This window comes from Plectropomus leopardus, chromosome 4 (genome assembly GCF_026936395.1).
Source record: "Plectropomus leopardus strain MGB_pleo_1.0 chromosome 4, ASM2693639v1, whole genome shotgun sequence".
Classification (NCBI taxonomy): domain Eukaryota; kingdom Metazoa; phylum Chordata; class Actinopteri; order Perciformes; family Serranidae; genus Plectropomus; species Plectropomus leopardus.
The window spans coordinates 11,013,239-11,037,432 of record NC_142179.1 but is presented as its reverse complement, the minus strand read 5'-3'; the positions used below and the strand labels follow the sequence as shown (position 1 = coordinate 11,037,432).

Below are 24,194 nucleotides of genomic sequence, written 5' to 3'. Positions count from 1 at the left end.
CACCCCCCCCCACACACACAAAAAAATCCTGTAAAAATGTTCCTTCTGTAACAACCCCTCTGAAAAAAATCAAGGCTTACACAACACAAATGAAGCAACCGTTCAAAACTACAAAAGATGCATTTGAGTGAAACTATCAATCTGTCAAAAGACTGCGTGGGTTCAGAGTCTTCCTAAGGAGAAACCACAATTAAGGAGCCTCAGGGCAATCACGTGACCGCACCACCATCATCAGACTTTGCCTCTGCATGCAAAGAGTCAGGGCACACAAAGGAAGTGATGCAAATGGGTTTTTGGAAGGAAATGCTTCTCATTTGACAAAAAAAAAAAATATTCGGTTCATTGATTGGCATTTTCAGCGGTTGGGAGCTCAGCACATATAAACTCAGCTGCAGCTTGCTGTTGAGCACACAGAAGGAGCTGAGCTGAGAACATCAAGACATCACGCCGACAGAAGACAAGATGTTTGCACAAAGACAGACATACCTGGAGAACGGTGAGTTTTATTTTGTGGTTTCAAATTAAAGTAACATTAGGGGAGTTTCTAGTTTGTTATTATTTCAAAAGTACCTTAATATTCTTTGATTACAAACAATATTATTAAAATGTGTTTTGGTAATGTAGCCCCTTAAAAGTAGAAAATGGATTTTTGATTGCACTAGTGCATGTTTGATAAGTAAAGGAATTACAGCATTTGTAAAGTAAAACAACATCTCAACTACACAGTAGTTTTGCAGCACAAAGACCCAGCAAAAAAACAAATAACCTCACAGTAAAATCTATTTGTATAAATCCATAGTTTATGTAATTTCCATGTTTCCAGCCCTCCTGCTGCTTCTTCTGACCTCAGCAGGACAATCAGCGATTCTGACTGACAACCTCCAGACCACAGCAACTTCCGCTCTGTCGACCTCACCTCTGACTACACAGCTCAACAACAGTAAGCATCTTAAATACTGTCTGATTTTTGTGTTTCAGCACTGATTTAGTGTTTACAGAGACCCACATTTCTGAAAGGATTCAGAAATATAACTTTGGTAGTCAGGATTTAGGATTCATCTTGTGCAAATATGTAGAAATCTATGTGGGGAACACAGGTCTATATGGGGGCCCAATAGTGCCATTCAACAATCGATTTATTAATCCATCATACGTTGAATAACTGACAGCAGTTTGGGTCCCACCTGCTGCAAGCTTGAGCTCATCTTGACCCAATGTTCTGAAAATGTTTTAACACGTTTAAATTGTGCACTCAATATTTTCTCTTGTGCAAAAATTAAAAGAAAACTGTGGAGAACACTTGTCTCTATGGGTGCCCAGTTTTGCCACTCAAAAATCAATTGATTAATTAATCCATTAAATGATAAGTAAATGACAGCACAATGAGTCCCACCTTAATGGGACCCATTGTTAATGGATTAGCATGAAAGGGCCTTGAAATGTCAAGGGGAGGGGGCCGAAACGTTACACAGCATTAAAATCCTGGAGCACTTGGTGTGTCTATTTGTTTCTAATTTGGCACAAATGGACCCCCGTACTTGACCATGAAACTCTCTCTGCCTCTCCCTGCAGGCACTATGGAGAAACCTCGGGTTCTGCGATCCCACCGACCATGTAGAAGTGAACATGCAAACTACTGTGAAAACGGTGGAGAGTGCATGTACCCTCAAGACACCGACGAGCCTTCTTGCATGTAAGAAGTGTTATCTCACACACACATTTTTTAAGCCTCAGTAACCTGAATATGTCTAAGTTATGATCAGTGCTTCTTATCCACATGCACATGTTGATTCGTGTTCAGCTTTGGAATGCACTCACATATTTGTCTGTGTGATCTGCAGCTGCACGTCCTCGTTCAGCGGGCGCCGCTGCCTGTTCCTCAATGCACAAATTCACAGCCTCCCTGAGTTGGAGAAAGTGATTGGTGTCAGTTTTGGGGTAGTCATGCTCATCATCGTCCTGGTCGTCATCATTTACTGCTTTGCTTGTAAGAGGTGAGTATCTGCAGGTTTCCTCCACACAGTGATGTACTTGTATGAAGGAATTAGGGGCATTTATCAGCGGCAATATAACTTTTATGGGAATTCTGAAACACCTTTGACATTAGTCAACAATTTCCCCCAGACCTGATTCAAAAATGTAGTGCGATATAGAGCTTAGATGCTTAGATTTGCTTTTTTTAAATTAAATCCTCTGTGCTCTGGACATATTATTATTACATATTTCTCTCTGCCAAATGAACTCCCTGTGGAATCAATCAAAAATGTTCAAGAGATCACTCATCAAGTCAAGGCACATTAATTTGGGATTTCTTCATAGAATCAAACAGTAACAAATTCTGTGTTTTTTTTTCCAGCCTTGTGGTTGTGTACCCCTTTTAAATGATAAAATAAATACTTTTTAGATTGGTAGCACTGGCGTACTTACAGTTAGATTTAGGCCATTTTACTGTGTATGAAAATTAAGAGTCTTGTTTAAAAATGGCTTGATTTGTGACCAAGAATGAGAGAATCATTTCTAATTCTGATTTTTTTTTCAGGTGTAAAAAATCAGCTCCACTAATAAAATCTGCACCGTCTGAGACATCAGTGTGACCTCCTACAACTCATCTGCCATTTTCACTATTTATAAATATATCATAACATTTCATCATACTGTAAAACCCATAGCTGTGGACATGATCTACACAGAATTCAATGTATTTTTTTTCCCTTTCTTTGACATTTGATGTTCATAAAGTAAGGACAATTAAGTTTGAGATCATTCAACACGCGTAGCAAAAACTAAACTGTCTTTTTATGTTAAACAGGGTCAAGTATCACTTAATTGTCCTTGGAAGAATGAGTGAGAACAAATGTCACTATTTATTGTAATAACTTATTTTAAAGTGTTCAGTTTATTTAAGATTTTGTAATAAATTTATTTAAAAATGTATATGTGTTGCTTGGATTTTTGTGGGTTAAAGGTAAATAAACACACACACACACACACACACACACACACACACACACACACACACACACACAGAGGATTATGTACTACTACTAGATGAAATTTTTAGTAGTTATTAATGGATTGTGTGTTTTGGAGGCCCAAGAAGCATTTTTTTTTTATTTTAGCGGGACATACTTCAGTTACTATTTTTGGTAGGTGAATATATATATATATATTAAAATGACACATAGGTTGTCTTTGTTTTCAGAATAATGAATAAAAACAACCATAATGAGTTATCACAGGGCTTAAATATTCTTACTTTATTACTTTACATTATATATATATATTTTTAAAAATCATACAATAATATTCAGAATTTAATTAACTAAACATATATCACAGGTAGTCTTTAATTAGGTTTTCTAAATTAAATTAAACTACATCTGTCTGCAGTGATAGTGCATTTACTCTTTATAATTTTGTACTTGTACTTGAATCGTGGCTCATTACAGTTGCTCATAAACATCAACTGTTAAATAGCCAAACAAAATATGAGTAAGATGAGATGACTCAGATGAAACTTCTTGATTTTAATTTAAACAGTGGATCATCAGTGGGTGAAAGGATGACGGATGAGGCTCCTCCTTATTTTTTGTTTTTTTTTTCCTTTTCGGTAAAATGCTGCCTTCAGGGTCTCTCTTTTTATTTGGACGTTTGAAGTGTAAAATTGTCTAAATTACAGGAGTCTGTCACCACACCCAGACCGCAGGACTGAGCCCGGTGCTTTGTGTGTGCCAGCAGAGACATCGCCTGCCTCCTTCAACCACCTAATAGTTATTTTGACGAATCGGAAGCGTCCACACCTGGTTCTTACCTGCGAGCCCACCGCGCGGAGCCTCCTGTCAGCGACCCGTCTGCCGGCTCTGAGATGAGGACCAGCAAACCGTCAGCGCTCCTCTCTCTTCTCGGTAAGTTGTGTGTTAAATGTTTTGAAAGGAAGAAGTCAAGTTCACGCATTTGTTTGACACTGATGTGACGGCGGATTAGAGCTGCAGAGTTCAGGTGTGGACTGAGTTTAAATCAAGCTGTTATTATAAAAATCGAGCAAATCAGATGAGAAAAACGACTCACTCAAGGCCAAATGTGGCAAAAGGAAGATGAGAAAAGACGTTAAAGCCACTGATAGCCTTAAAATAAAATGATTCAAAAGTAGGAAACGAACAGTAAAGTACATTTACGCGAGTACTTGTATAAAGTGAAATAGGCTTTTGAAGTAGGCTTGTTACTTTACTCCAGTACATTTTATGCTACTTTGTACTTCACTACTTCCGATCCAAGTAGGCCTATTACTTTTCAGAATAAGATTATATTAACTCTTTGAATCCTGGGGTAACCAGTCTACTTTCACATGTATTTAAACCTTTGAACCCCTGAGAATATTGGTTTGAGTTCCTCTAGAAACAACTTAGTGAGGTAGTAGTAGTGGTAGTATTAGTAGTAGTAGTAGTTTTGCGAACTGCTAAAAAAATTGTAGATTGTAAAAAGGATTTTTAAAAAACAAGGAAAAATGTCTGGGGAAAAGCTATATTCATTGTTATAATTATCATAATTACATATTTAGAATTATGTTACATAATTCTTATAATATTTAAGCACTTTTCTCTGGTTATTTGCTTGTTTGGGGAATTTTACATTTGTCTTTTTTGTGATTTTTTTCTACTATTATACAGGTATTTTTCTTGTACTTTTTGCTTTTTTTTCTTCCAAATTTTGGGGTAATTTCTTTTTTTGTTGCTCATTTCCTTCTTCCCATGTTTTTTAAAGAAATCAAAACAATTTGCTCAGGTTTCAAACTGTTAAAAATCATCTTACAAAATAAAGGCATTGTTGTTGATTAACCTACTTAGTTAAGTTTAAGTTTAAATTAGCTACATTTGTAAAACTGCAACAGTAAAATATTACATTAATGAATCACTATTGGTCATCTGGTAATTTACAGCGTAATAAAACAGTTTATTTATAGCACCATTCAGGTACAAGGTAATTTGAAGTACTTTACATTGAAATACATTAAATAAAATACATTCACAAAAGATTAAAATTGCATTCAAACAATAACAAAAAACAAAGCAAGAAAAAGGAGAAAAAAATAGTTGTAGGCTAAAGAAAATGTGTTGTTATTGGGAAGTCAGGAAAGTTTGACCAATAATGTTTAAATCCATTTTCCTACAAAATGAGCACTTTTACTTTTGATACTTTATTTATCTGGTGATACTTTTGTATTTTTACTTAAGCCTCAGTAACATTTTGAATGCAGGACTTTATTTGAGTGTTTTTCTATTATGGTACTGCTACTTTTACTTAAGTGAAGGATCTGGATACTTTGCCATATACTTAGTCATCTGTATTTTACTCTTCTTTATTTTTTCAACTTATTGCTCTTTTTGTTTTGCAGCCTCCAGTGGTGGAAGATCCTTTACTCAAGTAAAAGTACCACAGTGTAAAAATACCCCATTAGATATAAAAGCAAAAATATTTACAGAATGCACTTAGATGAAAGTACTTATCAGAAAATAAAAAAGTTCACAAAAGTTAAAGAATTTTACCTATTAAGCAGCAGAATGACCCTGTCATTGTTATCATGCTGTGTAATGAGTACTTTTAATTTTTTTTACTGCAAGTATGAAGTGCTGTAGAGATCTACCTGATGGAAGTTTTTGGAGTCCGGTGAGGGCCTCTGCCAAATACCTGTGTTCATGAGCTGACGCACATGCTGAGCTCAGAGCCTCAGGGATGCTGCAGGATGTTGGCAATTAAACTGTGGATGGAAGATTTATTATTTGGAAGCACATGCGGTCTGATTAAATCTGTCATTCGCTTGTTGTTTCGGTTCACTCTTATCTATAAAAAGTCATAGAGCATCCAAGCTTGTATAAACTGTTGAGTGCCCAGTAGTGGGTGCTAAATACTACAATGTAAGTAGCCTAAAATAGCTGCATTTAAAATCCTAATTAAGTACAGAAGTGTTATCTTGAAAATGCACTCAAAGTATCAAAAATCCAAGTTGTCGTTCTGCAAAACCAAAGTCGACTGTGACTCATTTACTGTTAGAAATGACATTATTAGATCGTTAATACTGGCCTGTTATGCATATGCAGTTGTAGCTGGTGGAGATGGAGCTATACAGTTTGATAGTTTAGTCCAGTGGTTCCCAACCTAGGGGTCATGCCCTTCCAAAGGGTCACAAGATAAATCTGAGGGGTCATGAAACGATTTGATGACATTGGAGAGGAAAGACGAAAAACAACTTCTGCTGCATACGTTTCTATAAATGTTTTGGACTTTCTCTAATCTTTGCTTTTTTGTGAAATATTGAGTAATCCAAGCTAATTGGGCATTGAGCAGATATATTAAAGGAATCACTGAGAAGTTTACCGGTGAAATCAGCTGCTGGCAACTCACAGACACCTGAAACAGGACAAGGGGCCCCGACTAGACATCTCTTATTCCAACACAGTAGTTAGAATAAATGTTGGCATTAAATGTTTGTGCAAACCACGATATTATACATTTGTGTATTTTATATGTGGCAGAAACTTTGTGCTTGTATACATTTATGTTTTCAACTTTATGTTGTGACAGCACTGGTAAAAGTGTGGTTAGGTTCTGGCACAAGAAAAGACTGGGTTAGGAAAACATGTTTTGGCTTAAAACATCCAGTTTGGGTTGTACATGTTCCAAACTCTCATTTAAATGGTTCACTTCCAGCTTATGGCCCTTTGCTGCATGTCATCCCCTCTCTCTCCTCTTTTCATTCTTACATGCTGTCCTCTCAAAAAAAGCAAAAGCGACCAAAAAACAACACTTTAAAAACAATAAAAAGCACACTTTTGTTGGTTTCAAATAGTGGTCTGCTGATCTGCTCATCTCGTCTGGGCGTCATCCACCATAGCCTCCTTCTTCCAATGAGAAGCTCAGCTCATATGCATGTAATCTGAACTAAATGTCATCCTTAAGTAACATATAAGTGTAACGTATCCGTGGATTGCAGAAATGTACAATGCCAACATTTAATTCTGGTGAATGGGCTGCTTATTTGTAAGGCATCACAAGTCAACAATGATGTGAACCGTAAAATAACCAGTAACAGAACCGATAAATAGTGGACTGAAAAGTACAATATTTCTCTCTGAAGTACAGTAGAGTATTAACTAGTTAACCATCCTGATAAGAAATGACTTGCACTAATAACCGGCCCTCCTTTTGCTGCGCTGGATTATGTGGGTCATATAAAGTGAGTTTGTTGTGGTGCTGCTCACCTTTAGCCCAGATTTTATTTTTTTCCTGCACCACACATTTGCATAAACCAGTTTAGCATGTTGAATATTCAACCTTTCACAAAGTCAAAGAGCCAAACTTTCTTGTTATTGCACAAACCTTTTGGAAAAGTACAGCTGTAACTCTCGTCCAAATGAATGCGATGAAGATGGGTGGATAACACTGGCTCTTGCCGGATTACAGTGAGTCACTGTCTAATGATATAAATGGGCTGATTGGACAGTGATTAATTAGTAAAACAGAAAAGTTGCTTCGTCAACACTTCAAGCTCAAGCACACTATGCACTTTCAACCCATCAGCCACTTCAAAACCACCCAACAACCATGTTTGAGTCCTCGCACAGAAAACAGAGGAAAATATCTCTGCAGCCATAACGACAGACAGGAACAGAAACCCGGAGAGAGCACCATGGCTGGGCTTTGATATCAAGTATAACCAGATTCATAACCAGTCAGAACCAGACACATCTTGCATCCAGGTTCTCCCGCCTGCAGGAATGTGCATGGGCGTTTGCAAACGTAACGCATTATGAAGCTGTGCAGGCCGGTACAGGCATGTGGGGCTGGGCAACACGAGACGCACCACACCATGTCCCGGTTGGCAAAGTTTACACAGAGAAACTTGGCAGGAAATCTCTCCTTTCACGCTCAAAGAGAATATTTCTGACGTTTGTAGTTTTCCTTAATGCTGGTGTGGCGCCTCATCTAAACACAGTAGAAAAACACAGATCATTTTGGGGGTGACAATAAATAACAATCCCCCTGCTCACCCACAACTGTGTGTTAAAAATTCAAAGCAATTTTTTGTAAATATGTTGATGTTCATGTGAACCTGATATTTCTCTGTCAAATTAAGGTTTTTATAAATAACATATAAATGTTCACATGGGAGAACACAAATTAAAGGTTGTTGCTACTCTTAAATTTAAAAAAAGAAAAAGGGATTAAGTGATTAGATGGTTCAAATCCCCCGAAATGAGTCCCAACATGACTGTCTGGATCTGACATATGAAAAACATTCTGATTTTTCTCTAGTTATTCTTTTTTTGTTGTGATTTATTGGACAATTTCACCTTTTCATGCCCCTAAATTGACTGCAATAATAGAAATTGAAAAGAGAAAATCACTTTTCCCAAACTGATCACAACATCATAGATATATTAAACCTTTAAAAAAGGCTCACACATTCATTTTTTTGACCTTTGACCAACCTTCAAAAAGTTTGGCAGCCATTATTTTGTGGATTTATACAGGGCCGGTAAAACCCAGTGTCTGTACAGAGCTGAATGACCTCACTGTGTATTCAGCGTATTTAATGAGTCAAATATTCTCTGTTCCACAGGTGTCATGCTGCTCTGGCCATATGTTTTTACCAAGAGCGTCTCACCCAGACTTCAGACTACAGACAGCTCCTCTCTCCCTGCAGGTAATTGTTTTAATTGTCAAGAAGAAACACGCAGGGATTTGTCTTTGAAATATTAGTGCAAATACAAAATTTAAAGGATTGCAATGCATTTGGACAGCTGGAGGTAATCATGTACACTAAGGGATATTTTTCTCTTCCATACAAAGTGTGTTGTAACATTGATGAACTCTGCGGTAGAGCAGCAGAAATGAGGCTTTTAAGGAGCTTTTAAATGACTGTAGACAACATATAAAGGCTTCTACAGTTCTCAAAGGGACAGTACAGCCCTGAAATACACACTTTTCATTTACCTATAGTGCTATTTATCAGTCTAGATTGTTTGGGTGTAAGTTTCTGAGTGTTGGAGATATTGGCTGTAGAGATGTGTGACTTTTCTCCAATATGATGCAACTAAATGGCACTCAGCTTGTGTTGCTTAAACACTAATAAAATACATCTGAAGAACTCAACAGCAGTGTCTCTCTCCAGAAATCATGACCCAATTAATCAAAAATAATCCACAGGCCTTGTTGTGAGCAGTTTCATGTTGGAATTATTTTCTTTCTGCCAAACAGGTCAGCAGAGAGTTTGAGTGTCAAACACTGTATTTCCTGCACAAATTTGTGCCTTTTGTGCATCAATTTGTGATAGAATTGTCTTTAATTTTGTCCTCATAGAAGTCTACTGCTGCTTTTATGTTTTTAGTGTCTCTCTCTCTGTGTGTGTGTGTGTGTGTGTGTGTGTGTGCGCGCCCCAAAATCTATGCAGACACTCGTGTTCTAGCGATAGCCCTTTTACTTCTGCAAAAATAAAAGCAAACAATGCAAGCACAGCTGCAGCTTATACTCACATTTGGGGCTTAGCTAACGAGATGTGAGGATCTCTAAACATGCATAAATGTTCATTTACACTGTGAAAATGATGCAGTTTCCTGTGAAAAGGTTTCAATCCTTCCCTCTTGTTTTGGTGTTTCAGGACAGGGAGAAGAGCGCCCTCATGTGGTGAGGCGGTCAACACAGAACTGCGACAGCTCCTTCGACAGCTACTGCATGAACAATGGCCATTGCATGCTTCTGGTGGACATCAATGAGCACCACTGCAAGTACGATCCTGTTTGTGTGTGTGTGTGTGTGTGTGTGTGTGTGCTAGTTTCAGTTTTCAGGTGTGATGGTGAATGACTCATGTCTATGTGCTGCAGGTGTGACAGGGGCTTCTACGGCCCCAGGTGTAACAACCCGGAGCTGGTGTTTCAGCCAATGGGAGAAGGGCAGATCATTGTCACCATTTTCTGTGTGACTCTGCTGATTGTAGGTCTGGCTGGAGCTCTGTACTTCTGCTGCAAATGGTAAGGCCTCAGTCTGTGAATAAGTGTGTGTGTTTGCCTTTTGATTTTTGACACAATTTAACTATTTTTAAAAGTATTATGATGATGAAGTTAGTTTTTGTCAATACTGTTGTTTCAGGAATGCAGATGGCCATCTTCCAAAATGCTTTTTTGACATGAAAATGTTACATTTTTAATTTTGAATCTATATTCACTGTTGCCACCTTTAACTCCTCCACATTGTCCTTGGATGCTAGAAAATAATCAGAAAGCTTGTTAGTGTTGACATGCTGCAGTTTTTCAGATTATTCCAGCTAGTTTAGACAATATGCCAAAACACATAAATGAAAACAATGTGACAATGTGACAATGTGAAATTGGTTGCTTGCAGAGGAGTATCTCCTGAATGGGCAGCTCAGGGCTTAATAGAGAGTTACAGCTTTTTGTTTATCAGTCTTGACCCACAACTTTACTGTTGTAGTGTTATTTCAGCCACAACAAGCATGGTTATAAACTAAATGTAAGTACAAAAAAGTAAAGCAAAACATTTTTTTTACACTGAAACTCTTGTTTCTTTTCTTTTCACAGATGCATTTAGTTGTTGACATGCAAATGAAGTGTGATCATAGACTTGAGGGTGACTCAGACTCAACACCTGTCATCATGTAAAACCTGCAGGTGTTTCACATGTTTCAAATCAAGCCCCTTGTGACGTAAAGTCTGCCCTAACATCTGCCCTGTTTCGTGCAGCGACACGTCAAACCACGGATGATGGTTATCTCAAAGGCATTTCTTTGGACATTTAAACTGGGTCACTCTGCAGTTTTTGGTTTTCAAAGATAATTTTATTTAAGGATGGTTGAGTACGAAATTAATCATTTGCTTAGCACCCTTTTAAAAAAACTGAATAAATGATCTGTGAATATTTTTTACAGGTATAAGAAAAATCCACGGCAGCAAAAGCGGCAGGGTTACAAAGGAGTTCAGACAGCTTAGACGCACACCCACTGCATCCTCCGCTTCTGGAAAACCAGCAAACCAGGACTGCCCCGGTTTCATATGAGAAAATTTCAACATATCATGACGTCACCTGACGAGCTTTCGCTCAGTGGTTGGTTTTACGGATGTTGCCCAGCTTTGGATCACTTTATCAAGCAAGCAGATCACGCAAAGAGTTTAAAAATGTTAAAAAAAGAGTCAGCTTTTTTGTTCGGTGCGATTGTTGTTCCCAGCCGCAACGGTTCTCGTGTTTCAGCACCTGCTGCCCTCATGTTTGAAAAGATGAATGGTGAGACGCACAAAGACAGTTTCTGTGGGTGATAAGGAGGGTGGGTCATGGAAAAGTCATACAAAAATGTCTAAACAAATATTAGGTAAGAATTTACCAACACGACTGTCGAACATTTCGGACCCTCTGGCAATCATCCATGCTTTTAGATATTTAGGCAATCATGAACTAAAACATATTGAGAATAAAATCCTAACCTTAGCTGCCTTTTGTCTTCCTACAGCACATTTCTGCACTCTTTTGTGGTATTTTAATTTATACTTTACACTCCTGACTTGTTTTACTTATATTTATTGTTTCTTTTTGCCTTTTGTAGCTCTGGTGAATATTTTTAAAAGCCATTGTTGTCTTGAAACTCTCCACTGGGTTTAACATTTCTGTTTTTAATTGCTTTTTGTCAGAGAATATTCTTATTTTGATAATTTATTATAAAGTATTATTGTATACATTGTCTATTATTGTCTATTATTGTATACACTTGTATACACTACACGTCTTGTTTTGGAAGCTCTGTTACCACTATTTCACAGATTTCTTTTTCATTGACTTCAGTCTCACCTCATATGACATTGTTGTGTGATAGTAACCGCTGAGAGTCTTCAAATTCTTCTCAAGTGTTTATACAGTTTTCACATTTTTCATCCATGTCATCACTTATTCTCTTGAACTCAACTTTTTTCACATAAGATTTTTGCAATAGCAGTATTAGCATTAGTTTTAGTAAAACATGTTTAATAAAATTTTACATTTACATAAATAAACGTTTAACTCTGTCAGTCTTTTCTGGGCTAAAGCTTTAGAGCATGAGTGTGAATTTTATTTTAAAATTGTATCAATACCAAGTGCATGTTCACAGGTGTTTTGCCACAATAATACTTTTGAAATGCAGTTATATACTGAGCAACAATATAAGTTAAAGTGAATCATCTGATTACTAAGATAAGTTTCCAAATGTAGGTTTCTGTGGGAAATTGTGTTTTGTCTTGTGGATCTTTTTTTTAGAAGTTCTACTTGAATTTTAAGGTGTAGCTTCATGTATCAATGAAGGCCTTTAACAAGCATTTTAACGAAAGACATCCTGACAGGTGTAATTACTTAATTAAGTAACAGCTGTGTTTGATGGACAGTTCAGAGCCCTGCTGCTGAATGTGTGTGAGCCACCTGTGCTGCTCCTGCTCTGAAAAGCCAAATGTGTGCAGTGAAAGAGATCTACAAAACAGGTAGGACTAAAAACACAGCAAGGGAACCTTTTAGTAGCAATAAATTAGATTCACTCTATGACTCTCTGTTACCTTTCAAATAAGACTCACACATGAGAGTAGCAGTGGAAAAGTGACTAACCTATCAAGAGTGTATAGTAAATCTTGCGAAAACAGAGATCAGGGTTTGTTTGGAGGCCACTTTGAGAGGACATATTTAAAAGTTGGTCCACGTTTTGTGCAAACATATTCATACATACTCAATATTACCAAGGCTCATGTGATGTCAGGTTGGAAGAATCAATGAAAAATTATCACCCCATCAGGCAACTTAGAAACCATTTGACACATACACATTATAAGTATCAGTATTTTAAGGTTATACTTTTGTTCATGTTGTTGCTGTTCTACTTTCACGTGTGAGAGTGGTGCACAAAAACATCCTACAACACAAAAACCATGGCAAGTGCATTGATCGTTCAAATAAAACTTAACTGAGGAATGTATTAATAATTTCAAATTTATGAAACCAGTTTCACATTTACCCTTTTTAAAAAACGGCTTGAATAATAACATAAATATTCTATTGTAAGGTCACGCTACACTTACACAATGCAAAGAATAGGAATGTTTATGGGAGTCGTTTTCTGACCTCCCGAGCGCAGTGTTCAATGTCGAGTTAATCTATAACAACATTTTACTCTCTGCACCCTCATTAGTGCTTCAGCCAGAGTCAATGAGCCATTTTAACAGCTGACTGAAGCATCTAAATGTTCTGTATACTAATGAACAACAATGATCACATGTAAACATTAACTCACCTCATCTGTTTAAAACATACTTAAAAACACATAAGCATGCACTGGCACACACACAGACTCACAAACACACCCACCCAGTTGCATACTCATTGCTCTAAATATAGAATGTGCATACACACATATCAAAAAACTCAGGAGATGCTGCTCTAATCTCTACACTGCTCCTTCTGTGCAACTGTTATTACATATTGCATAAGTACAAGTAGGTTGCTCGTGAGTAATGTGGTTGGTGGAAGCCCTGTTAAGCTGCATCCTTGCGTGTCCTTTTAGAAAACAAAATCTTCCACGTGTGCCATGCACACATTTGTTTTGCCGCTCATGACTGGTTCATGTCTTCTTTTCACTGTTACTTTTGTTAGCAAGCAGCATGCTTTTAGGGTGGTAATGCATGTATGCTGATCGGCCCCCAGTTTATTCAGTGAAATATTTCAGCATCTATGACATGAATTGACACAAACTTTTGTACAGACATTCATTGTTCCCAGAGGAGGAACCCTAATGATCATCTGACTTTTCTTGCAATATTATTGTGAGATTGATATTTATGCAAACAAAGTCTATTTAGGCCCTATCCTATCAAATATAAAAGCAAAAACAACAACAACAACAAAAAAACCCATAAAGAACAAAACACAGCTGAAGCACTGTCAAAAGTATGCCAAAACCCAAAGGTGGCCATTTAACTCAAACTCTCAAGTTGTTGGCCAACTAAGGCCTGAAAAAAGCTATAACCAAAAGGCCACCTGAGGCAGTGACCTTCATATTGCAGCCTGACTCATCTGTTCCTCAATACAGTGTACATTCACCTCTAAACATGTCAAAAGTCCTGTAAGCGAGGCTTGTGTGTTTGTGTAATGATGCACATTTTGATGTCACAACCCCAAAATTTTGCTTTCTCTGTCTACACACCAACACTGAAAGTGTTTCTAAAAATCTTCATTGTGGATGGAATTTTACAAAAGATTTGTTTTTTGTGGCGTAAAACACATGTGGACTAAAAAGGCAAAAATGCAACAACAACAAAAAAAAAACTTGCCTGCAGTATTATACAGCTGTCACCTGTAATGCCAACTGGGACAGGTGATACAAATCAGGGCAATCAGTTTAACCCTTTGAAACCTGGAGCGACATCACTTTTCTTGTGCTGCTGTCAGATGCCTTTTCCAAGTATTTAACCCTCTGAAACCAGAGTAAATTGATCTGATTACTTTCAAAAACACAGGGGAAAAAGGCAATGAGCAATGTGGTGAGACATGTTACACAGATTGCAAAAAAATAGTAGATTTAGAAAACTATTTTTAAAAAGCTAAGAAAAAAAGTCTAAGGAATTAGATAAAAAGCTTTATTTCTATTTATCAGACATTATTATGATATTATAGTTTTTTAAATGCTTTATCTAGGTAATTTACTTATTTCTTTTTGTTTTTACTTCAATTATATTTTTTCTTTTTGTTTTGTTTTGTTTTGGGGTTTTGTTTGTTTCTCTGTTTGTTTTGCGTTTTTTAATAAATTCCACTAATTTCTCTCTAAATTTTGGGTTATTTCTTCTTTCGTTGCTCATTGCCTTCTTCCCATGTTTTGACAGAAATTAAGCCAATTTGCTAAGGTTTCAAAGGGTTAAAAGCCCAATTTAAGGACAGCCTGAAACCAAACACAAATTGCTGTTTAATCCTACCAGATACTGAGATTATAACTGTTTTGTGTTAATGCATGATTCAAAGTTTTATCCAAATAGATACGGCTGTATTTGTGTATCCGAACGTTTCCCTCCTTCATTAGCTACGTAGCAGTGTGTGTTTACAGTGGGCGGCTGTTATGAGGTGCATCTCTCCGAGCTTGTGTCAGACTTTCCACACATTCATATCACACATCCTCAATGTCATTGCACATAATCCAAACAATTCAGGATCCACCGCCGTTATAAACAAAACGAGTCAGGAGCTTCTGGTCGCTGTGGAGGCCAAAGGAATGAGAGTTCAGAGCATTCCTCGCAGGTTTCTAAAGGATACCAGCGGGCGATGGGATAGCCTCTGTGTGCAGACACAACAACATTATCAACACACCCATCTGTGCAGCATCCCCACCCAGGCCTTAAGGTCTCCTCTTGGTTACAGTGTGCCGAAATAGTAACTTCATTTAATCAAACCACACACACAAAAAGAACAACATAAAACACACATGGGGATACTGACAGATTTAGTGTTTCTAACCAGTTACTGAATGAAAATAGACATGAAATAATCTATTTTTAAGAGTGGAAGTTATTAAAACATGACTTATCTCAGATTAAGTCATGTTTGATTACCATCTTTAGACCTTTTTCTCAACATTTGCTCATATCTGAACATGATATCACTTTAAATCATAAAAATATTTTATGATTCTTATTATCGCCGTCATTTATTTTCTTTCTATTGACCATCTTTGTACCTGGACTAAAGTGCACTCCTGGTTTCAGTTTATTACAAACAAAGGTGTGTGTGTATCATTGTTGCCAAGTAAAAACTTTGAGTCTTCAGTTTTTGGTTGATTTTTTAAATATGTTTTCAACCCTTTAAGTGCATTAAATTTTTTCAATACCACTTAATAATACAAAAAAGTAGCTATAAAAAATAGCTTTTTTACACTGTTTGGAAAGTTGACACAAGGTTTTTTACCTGTTAATAGTGTGTTATGAGTGTGTGTGTGGGTGTCACTAATGGATTGATGCTGTAATTATGGCCTAATCTAATTCGTGACCATAGAGGGAGACGTGCGGAAGTGATTACAGTTAAAGAAGCAGGAACAAATGTGTGTGTGTGTGTGTGTGTGTGTGTGTGTGTGTGTGTGTGTGTGTGTGTGTGTGTGTGTGTTTTAGTGGTGTTGAGAAACAAGTCAGAATACATCAAACTGTTTTGTGTCTCGATTCCATTTAGACTCATTATTCCCCGAAAGGAGCCTCGTCATGTTTGAGAACATGAGGTGCAAAATGTGTCGCCTGAGGCAGATTAATCATTAGACACACACACACACACACACACACACACACACAGACACACAGACACACACAGCTTGATTGCATGAACCTCTCTTGCTTCTTTTGGACGGACATGCACATGCATACACACACACACACACACACACACACACACACACACACACACACACACACCCTTCTTTCTCCTTGGAGTCGAGAGGCAGGCGTTGGTCTATAAAAGCTGCACCCAGCGGAGGTAAAGAGAGCACAATCTCTATCAGCAGGGGAGAACCACACACTCCAACACACACTTGCACACACAGATTAGAGCAGGACTGTCATACACACAACACTCTTCCTGGGATATGAACCCTCTCGTCCTCACCTGTCTCCTGTGCTTCGGTAAGTCTGGACTTGTATTCTGTGTGTGTGTGCAGAGAGTGTGATTCAATGAAATGGAAAGAAATGAAAAATGGTATGAAGACAGGATGAGGAGGGGGCAAAAGAATGAAGAAAAGCAAGTGAGGATTTGTCGGGCAGGAGAGAGATATTCAGGACTTTTAGAGAAAATAATCCGTGTCAGAAGTGCGGCGCTCTGTGAAAAGGTCAGCATACTTCAGATACTTCATTGGCCTGTGATTGAGTCCTATTCATCATTGTTCTTGGCTGCTGTGAATGAATTGTTCAGGTACAGTTCAGTTCTTGATGTGGACTGGTTGTACTGGTTTCAGTGTGGATACAGTGTCTACTTTAAAATCTCTCCAAATTTTAAGATGAATGTATGAGTCAGATGTAAATGGGTCAAGATTATACAGTACAATACTTATAAGAGCTAACTGAGAAAGTTCCTGTTTGCCTGAAGAGAATAAATGTCTTTATTTTTGTCTTTTTAACTAGAAAAGTAACACTTCTGGATAATTGTCATTCATTTAATCTCTTTATGGCAACAGAATCAGGTCTTCTGGTGCTTTAAAAAGACTGAGCCTTGACATAAAAACTAACATCAAACTGCATCATATGACTTCAACTTTGACCCTAATTGCTTTTTACTGGTTATCGTTTTCATGTGATCTCACTCATCATTCTCTTTATCTGGTTTATAGTCTCCGGTGCTGTAGGTGCTCAGAGATCTGAGGCCACGTTCTCCGGTGATCTAGCCGGAGTGAGCGGGGGTCCGGCCTCTGGGGGGGACCTCCAGAATTCGCTGAGTGATGATGATGAGCTGGAAGTAGACGAGGAAGTTTCGGGAGGAGACAACGAAAATGTCAGCATTATAGGTACAACAACCATACTCTGATCTTTTTTATTTTATACATATATTCTGATTAAAATACTGGTTGATTTCGGTTAAAACTCGAATGTAGCTGTTAATAGAATAACTCAATCTGAGATCAGTAAATATATGTTTTCTGAGTGCATTGAAGAAGTAAAGAAACAAAACCGGCATTCTTTTTGAATAGTGCAAAATTAAAGATATTTTAATAGAAAATAACCTTTAATAGGTTTTATATAGTATGGGACAAAAGTCAAGATGTATGCAGCTTTTCAGGTAGCCATTAGGATGGCTAACCCCCTAAACACTTGGCCCTAACGCTGGCCCGAACCCGTCTTGAACTGATATCCTGGAAATAATTTTGCTTTCTCAACAGAAAAATCATCCATATCGGAACATCGATAGTAAAAATCCGACAATATGAAATAGCTCCCTTTGTAATTAAAAAAAACAAATCATTCATCTATGGTACCGTGTAGGGGGGAGTTTTTGTTTAGAGAAGACATTTAAGATATATATTTTTTTTTTAAATCAAAAAAGTATGTAAGAAAACACACTTGCCGCAGTCTAAAGACATTTGGTCAAAGACAGATACAGTTTTCAGGATACCCTTTTTAATTATACAAATATTTTATTGACTTAAAAATCTTTTGTTTGAAAGTTTTGTCTTACTGTCACAAAAATACATAACTGGTAAGATCCAAGGTTGTCTTCCTCTTGTATCTGTGCCTGAATATTTAACATCTTATAAGCTTGTCTGAGCCTGAAAGTCATTTAATTTTAAACATAAATTAGGCAATACATCTCAGTTTTAACTTCAGTTTCTCCTCCTACAGAGTTACATCCCGCTAAAGATGAGAAAAAGAAAAGGAAAGGCAAAGGCAAGAAGAGGAACAGGCACAGGAGCAAAAACACGACTCCTCTCAACCCCGAGCATTCATTCTTCACCGATGGATACACGTCGACTCTCAGCAGCACAGAGGACCCCTGCACCTCCACCCACCTGGACTACTGCATCCATGGTTACTGCAAGTACATAGAGGGCCTGCAGGAGCCAGTGTGCATGTGAGTACAGCATCACTTCACTTTGTGTGTTTGCTACAAGTACGTTTCATACCAAATTCAAATCTCTTTCAAACATGTTTTAGTTCGATATTTGACATCAGCTTTTTACTCTGCAGATGTATGAGGGGTTACGATGGGGAGCGCTGTGGGATCCAAACTCTGGGGACGATTAAAAACAAGTCCGATCAGGTCAACAATACTGAGTTGGTGCAGACGGTCTTGGTGATCATCGCCGTGGTTCTGTCGGTCATCAGCTGCACCGCCATCCTGCTCATGACCTGTGCTCAGTGAGTATGCTCGTAGATATTTTGGTTTAAACACTGTAATTCAGAGGCATCATATCTGTGTGGCTTTCAGAAGGAGCGTGTGTTTGTGGGTGGGAAGCCAGTGAGGGATCATGTGGTAAAACTGGGACAAACTTCTCAGTGACAAGTGTAAAGATGCAGGTACTGACTTCATATGAGCCTCGGCGGAGATCTAAACCTGCATAAGCTAACAAAGGTGGAAGTGATAAGCCAAGTGTATACATGGGAGTTTTGCCAGTTAGATAAAGTGGAAAGACAAGAGGGGAAAAATCAGAATGAAACTGGCAAAATAGTCAAAGGTTATCAGACAAGTTAAAGTATTACTAAATTCATCAATATAATAATTATATCAAAATAAATATAAATATAAATATAATATAAAATAAATATTAATATATATAAATATATAAATATCGAATGAAGAATATAGCGATTGTACGATTCCTATAACCACCAATCAGTTGAATACATAAATTAAAACGTGTTTACTTATTTTGTCTACTTATTATCTTTACTATATAATTTTATGTCTTATTTTTAGGGGTCTCTGCACTCGGCATGGCACAATATGAACATTTTGTGTCACGATTATCTCGGCCCAAATAACCGCAATTGGCGATAATATCTTGATAATCATCAAAATGTGCTTAAATTAAAGTTATACTTCTTTATAGGGCAGGAAAATGTTAATAAATGTTAGAGAAAAATGCAAAGTGTGTCCCAACCAAAAGTGAATCAAATGTGACGAGAAAAAGCTGGATTCACCAGCATTCTATGTTTTGGCTTTCTTATCCTTTTCGTTTAAATAGAGGGGATGATTTGTGTGAGTGAGTACAGTTTGTACATCATTTTTAGGTATTAAACTTAAAAATGCTTCTTTTTAACCTCAAAAGTCACAATACTATCCACGCCAGATCAAAAATATACTGGTTGTCAGTGTAACCTGCTTCTTTCTCCCACTGTGGTATTATTTTCACATAGGTGAGAATATAAGAAAAGACCTGATGTCAGTTGTTTGGTGCTAAAGCCCCCCTCTTATTTATTCTTTATAACCCGAAGATTTAAGTGAAAACGCACGAGGGAAACCATTCACACCTCAAACCTAACACACATCACAATCCAGACATTCTGCCCAATAAACACCTCTAAACACACTGACACATCAAAAAGCACATTAACACACCCAAACACGCCCACACTTTACAGCTATTGCTCACCACCTCCACAAGCTGGACTCAGTGACTCCTACGTCTCAGTCTTACTTTTATTGTAGACTTTTTAAATTGTGTCACGTTGACATACATATGCATTACTCATTCTTGATTTCAAACTGCCATCTCTTGCTTACCGTAATAGTGTAACAAGAACTGTGTAATCACTGTCCCTTATCAGTGTGTAACCAAATAACAGCGATTGTTGGAATGTGGGACAAAGTCAACAGTCCACTGCTTTACAGATACAAGTAGCCAGAAATTCCAGAAATTCAAAAGTCATGTAAGAATTTTTATGATCACTGTACTTTAGAGTGCTGCAATCTAAAGAAATCACTGCCACAAGCAATAAAAACACGCCTTGAATTTCATTTTTGTCTAGACAGGATCAAGCCATGTACCTGACTCTGCACTCCTGCTTTTCAAAACAACTTAACTATGATCATAATCACGAGAATTATAGCCTACTTGGCTTTTATACCAATGTTGAATGTCTTCTGTAGTTACAGGTCACATAAAAACTTCCTGGCATCCTACCTGGGAACTGGGGCAGAGCAGGAGAAGCTACAGAAACCCATCGGGGACGTCGTGGTGTAAGGGCGTCGAGTTACAATGAGGTAGGTGTCGCAGAGGTTTTGATCTAATTATGTGCACACACACACAGTCACTGTACTTTTACTGTACTTCTTACATTGTACTGAGTTCATCTGTATCAAATCAAAGAAATTCTGATGCCTTAACATTCATAAACATCTCAAGTCCCACAAACTTGAGAGCTTCATTTGGCAGTGTAATTTGTAGCTCCCAAGCTTAACATTTCTAATGTTAAAATATAGCTTGTATGGAGGCTAACAGTGTAAGGCTTAAACAGTGCGCTTGTCTGCTTTAAGATGGGTTTTTCTAAATGCTATATTAGAAAACTGGAGGCAACTGGACTTGCTTGACTCTCTTGAAGATGTAACACCTCTCATCCAAGAGGCCTCTACAGTTTCAAACGTCTTCAAAACTGAAGTCAGATCGGATCTTTGGCTTTCCATTGCACAGCCTTGATTTTTGTTAAGTTCCTGAATGTACTGATCTGATCTACTGCTCTGAAAACCAAACCTGCTCATGCTGATTCTGTGTTAATGCCATTTGTGCAAGCAATATTGTGATGCTGTGAGAAGGACATGCAATCGGGCACTCCTGTATTTCCGGCTGTGTATATTTTGGTGATGTATTTCTTCAAAAAAGTCTTGCCTAAGTCCTCAGAGGGCGGTGTCTGGCCTCTACTCACGTGAGCCTTAAGCCAAACAGGAAGGAGTGGGCACAGAGAGTAACAGAAAAGCCCGTACGCCTGTTGTTGTTATTGAACAAGCAAGTTGCATCACGCAAAGAGGAATCCCCACTCGAGGAATTAGTGTGGATTAACCTGGGGGTGTCTCGGCCTGTCCCAGCTCTGCACCGCATACCAGCGTAAAGAAAAGCCACACACTCCATCGTACACATTCACCTGTGTGTCCAAACAATAACAGTACACTGACACACTGACTGTACACGCGGTGACCCTGATGTTACAGCTTAATTACTCTGCTTACATGAGGTCAGAACTTAGTGAGCAATGCACGCAAGCACACATGCAGACTTCACGTGTTCACACAGAAAATTTAACCTCGAGACAAACAATGCGGCGGTACAACATTCTCATCATAGGTCGTGCGTCACTCAGTGTCCACCGTGAGAAAAGCAAGTCTGCCTCACATATACGATTAAGACTGAAGAGCTGAAACCTGTATAACATTAGCACTTAAAAACTGTAAGTTTATACTTCAGATTGAAACTGGCTGGTAAATGAGATCCGTTACCACATGACCATGAATTCTCTATGCATTCATTTTCAGGCATTAAATAGTTTCTCTAATGTGAAAAATATGACTTCAGCTATTATGTCTATCAGTTCTAAAAAGATTGTACCCACCAAAGCAATTGCTGAGCTATGGAATATCAGCAACATTTCTACAACAACCAGATTATTAAACTTTATTTAAAACTTAAACCAAAAGTGCACACACACAAAATGTTATAGTAAGCCAAAGCTGAATCAGGAAGCTGGTCTGTAAATTTTGCATTTTTGTGCAAACACATGCTTATTTCATTACAATCATTTGTAAGATGCTCGATCATGTACAGATCCACATGCAGTGGCTTTAAAGATCCAGTAGTGGGATTTAGAGATATATTGTAATATCAGGACCATAACCCTGTTTGTTGTGTTTTCATTACCTTGTGAGCGGTTTATGTCTTCATACGGAGTGGGTCCTCTTCCATGGAGTACACCGCGTAGTTCTACAGTAGCCCAGAATGGATAAACTAAACACTAAGTACGTTTACATGGTGTTAGAAAAAAATTAAATCATTGTGCTATTTATCAAAGTCGGACTAACACAACTAGGTAATGTGGTTAGGGGTCGTTTTACTATTTCATGTATACGCCTCAACTGGATATGAACTGGCCTTGATGTTCTGCACATGCTCCATAGTCCCTTCACTGGGCTTTGCCATGTTGTGCAGCATAAATTCATTGAAGAAAGCCAGGGAAAACAAGACAATAAGAAGGTAAAAAGTAATGTAATGAGTACACATAACAGTATATAGCATTTACAGCTCAGAAAAGTTATCCATGTCACTGTTTAACATGCAACCCATTTGCGTTTGCTAACTTGTTTAATATGTAACGTAATATGTCAACCGGAAGAAGGGCCAATAGCAACTAGCTGAACTATCGACAGAGTCCCGAAATACTCAATAAATCAGTGATCCCCCACAAGTATACTGGGACAAGGAAAGCAAGTCAATGAAATAGCCTAACCGAGCTCTAACCATAGTTCAGCTTTACTGCGCATGTAAACGTACTGGCTGGCTCTGGATAGGGTCATTTTCGTGTCCATTACACTTCTGCTACATGCTTGGCACACAGGAGAAATTTCAGTGTCTTGCAATTTACAACCTCACCACTAACTGCCAATAAATACATACACACTAGACATTTAAAAACCGTATCTGTAAATGATTTTACTTTGTCCTTTACTTTTTACTTTGAGGAAGTAACCAAAAAGTGCACAGAATCCACAGATATAAATAACTGACATTGTAATTAATCTGCGTAGAGTTTTATGTATCAGTTTTGATTTCTTACAAAACTGTTTTACTTTTACTTAGAGTTAATATTGTTTTTATGCTCATATATTTATTAATGTTTGATTTCTCTCCATCTTTCCTCAGCCAGCTGCACGATTTGAAGACAAAGTGGACCAGAGGAGTTTAAAGACCCCAGAAAGCAATAGACTGCTTTATTAAATGCTGTAAAAAACAAAACAAAACAAAAAAAAAAACAAATAACAAACAACACTGTCCAGAACTTGTTAGAATGTAATTTATTTAGTGTGATTATTTATTGCTAATGACTGTATGAATGTTTGTATGTTGGACTATTGTTATGATGCCTATTCTGTACGAAATATGTGCGGTTCGGTTTTATTTATTGCACTGCTGTTGTTATAGGTCAGAGAAACGCTCTTCATCTCACACTGGAAAAGGGGTGGAATTTGATCACTAATAAATTGTCTCAGTGTTAAGATGAAAGAGTTTTTTATTCACACAAGTCTGCCTGAGTTCTGTGTTTACATTCCCGTCTGTGGATGCATCCCATACCTCTGCAGCCGGCTCACACAAACAGCTCGGCCTTTTAGCCAAACACAGATTCAGTAGACGAGAATAACCCTGAGGGAAGCTCTGTCTGACATCAGCGAGGAATTCAAAGAATCATGAGAGCAATACAAAAGCATGAGAGGCTGGAAACTTTTGAGGCTTTTGTGTGTGCATGTGTGTGTGTGTGTGTGTGTGTGTGTGTGTGTGTGTGTGTGTGTGTGTGTGTGTGTGTGTGTGTGAGACAAAGTGCAAATGTTAATTATGTTACTCTCAAAGAAAAAAACAAAGATTTTCACTCTCCACTGTCATTACACCGCATGAACAAACTTGTCAGCCACTTGTGTTGCTATGGCACTGCAGTGTTTTCAGCAGCACAGTGACGTTG

At 37.8% G+C, this 24,194-nt stretch overlaps 3 protein-coding genes across 4 annotated transcripts; all 3 read left to right on the top strand.

Annotated features, from left to right (window-relative positions):
* The first annotated feature begins 340 nt into the window (after window positions 1–340).
* Window positions 341–2,932, top strand: LOC121944616 (epigen). The gene is made up of 5 exons (XM_042488471.2): window positions 341–496; window positions 824–940; window positions 1,573–1,693; window positions 1,842–1,994; window positions 2,540–2,932. The coding sequence occupies exons 1-5, from the start codon at window positions 463–465 to the stop codon at window positions 2,592–2,594; spliced, it is 480 nt and encodes a 159-aa protein (XP_042344405.2). The 5' UTR covers window positions 341–462; the 3' UTR covers window positions 2,595–2,932.
* A 665-nt stretch (window positions 2,933–3,597) lies between these two features.
* On the top strand, window positions 3,598–12,053 carry LOC121943904 (proepiregulin-like). The gene is made up of 5 exons (XM_042487505.2): window positions 3,598–3,905; window positions 8,618–8,701; window positions 9,656–9,782; window positions 9,879–10,025; window positions 10,940–12,053. The coding sequence occupies exons 1-5, from the start codon at window positions 3,866–3,868 to the stop codon at window positions 10,998–11,000; spliced, it is 459 nt and encodes a 152-aa protein (XP_042343439.2). The 5' UTR covers window positions 3,598–3,865; the 3' UTR covers window positions 11,001–12,053.
* A 333-nt stretch (window positions 12,054–12,386) lies between these two features.
* On the top strand, window positions 12,387–23,736 carry areg (amphiregulin). Of its 2 annotated transcripts, none has more exons than XM_088076533.1 (6): window positions 12,387–12,512; window positions 17,372–17,545; window positions 18,378–18,606; window positions 18,723–18,893; window positions 20,626–20,739; window positions 23,384–23,736. In XM_088076533.1, the coding sequence occupies exons 1-5, from the start codon at window positions 12,482–12,484 to the stop codon at window positions 20,717–20,719; spliced, it is 699 nt and encodes a 232-aa protein (XP_087932659.1). In that variant the 5' UTR covers window positions 12,387–12,481; the 3' UTR covers window positions 20,720–20,739; window positions 23,384–23,736. The 2 variants fall into 2 exon arrangements, with proteins under 2 accessions (XP_087932659.1, XP_087932658.1); XM_088076532.1 differs by lacking the exon at window positions 12,387–12,512 and adding an exon at window positions 16,511–16,670.
* Window positions 23,737–24,194: the final 458 nt, after the last annotated feature.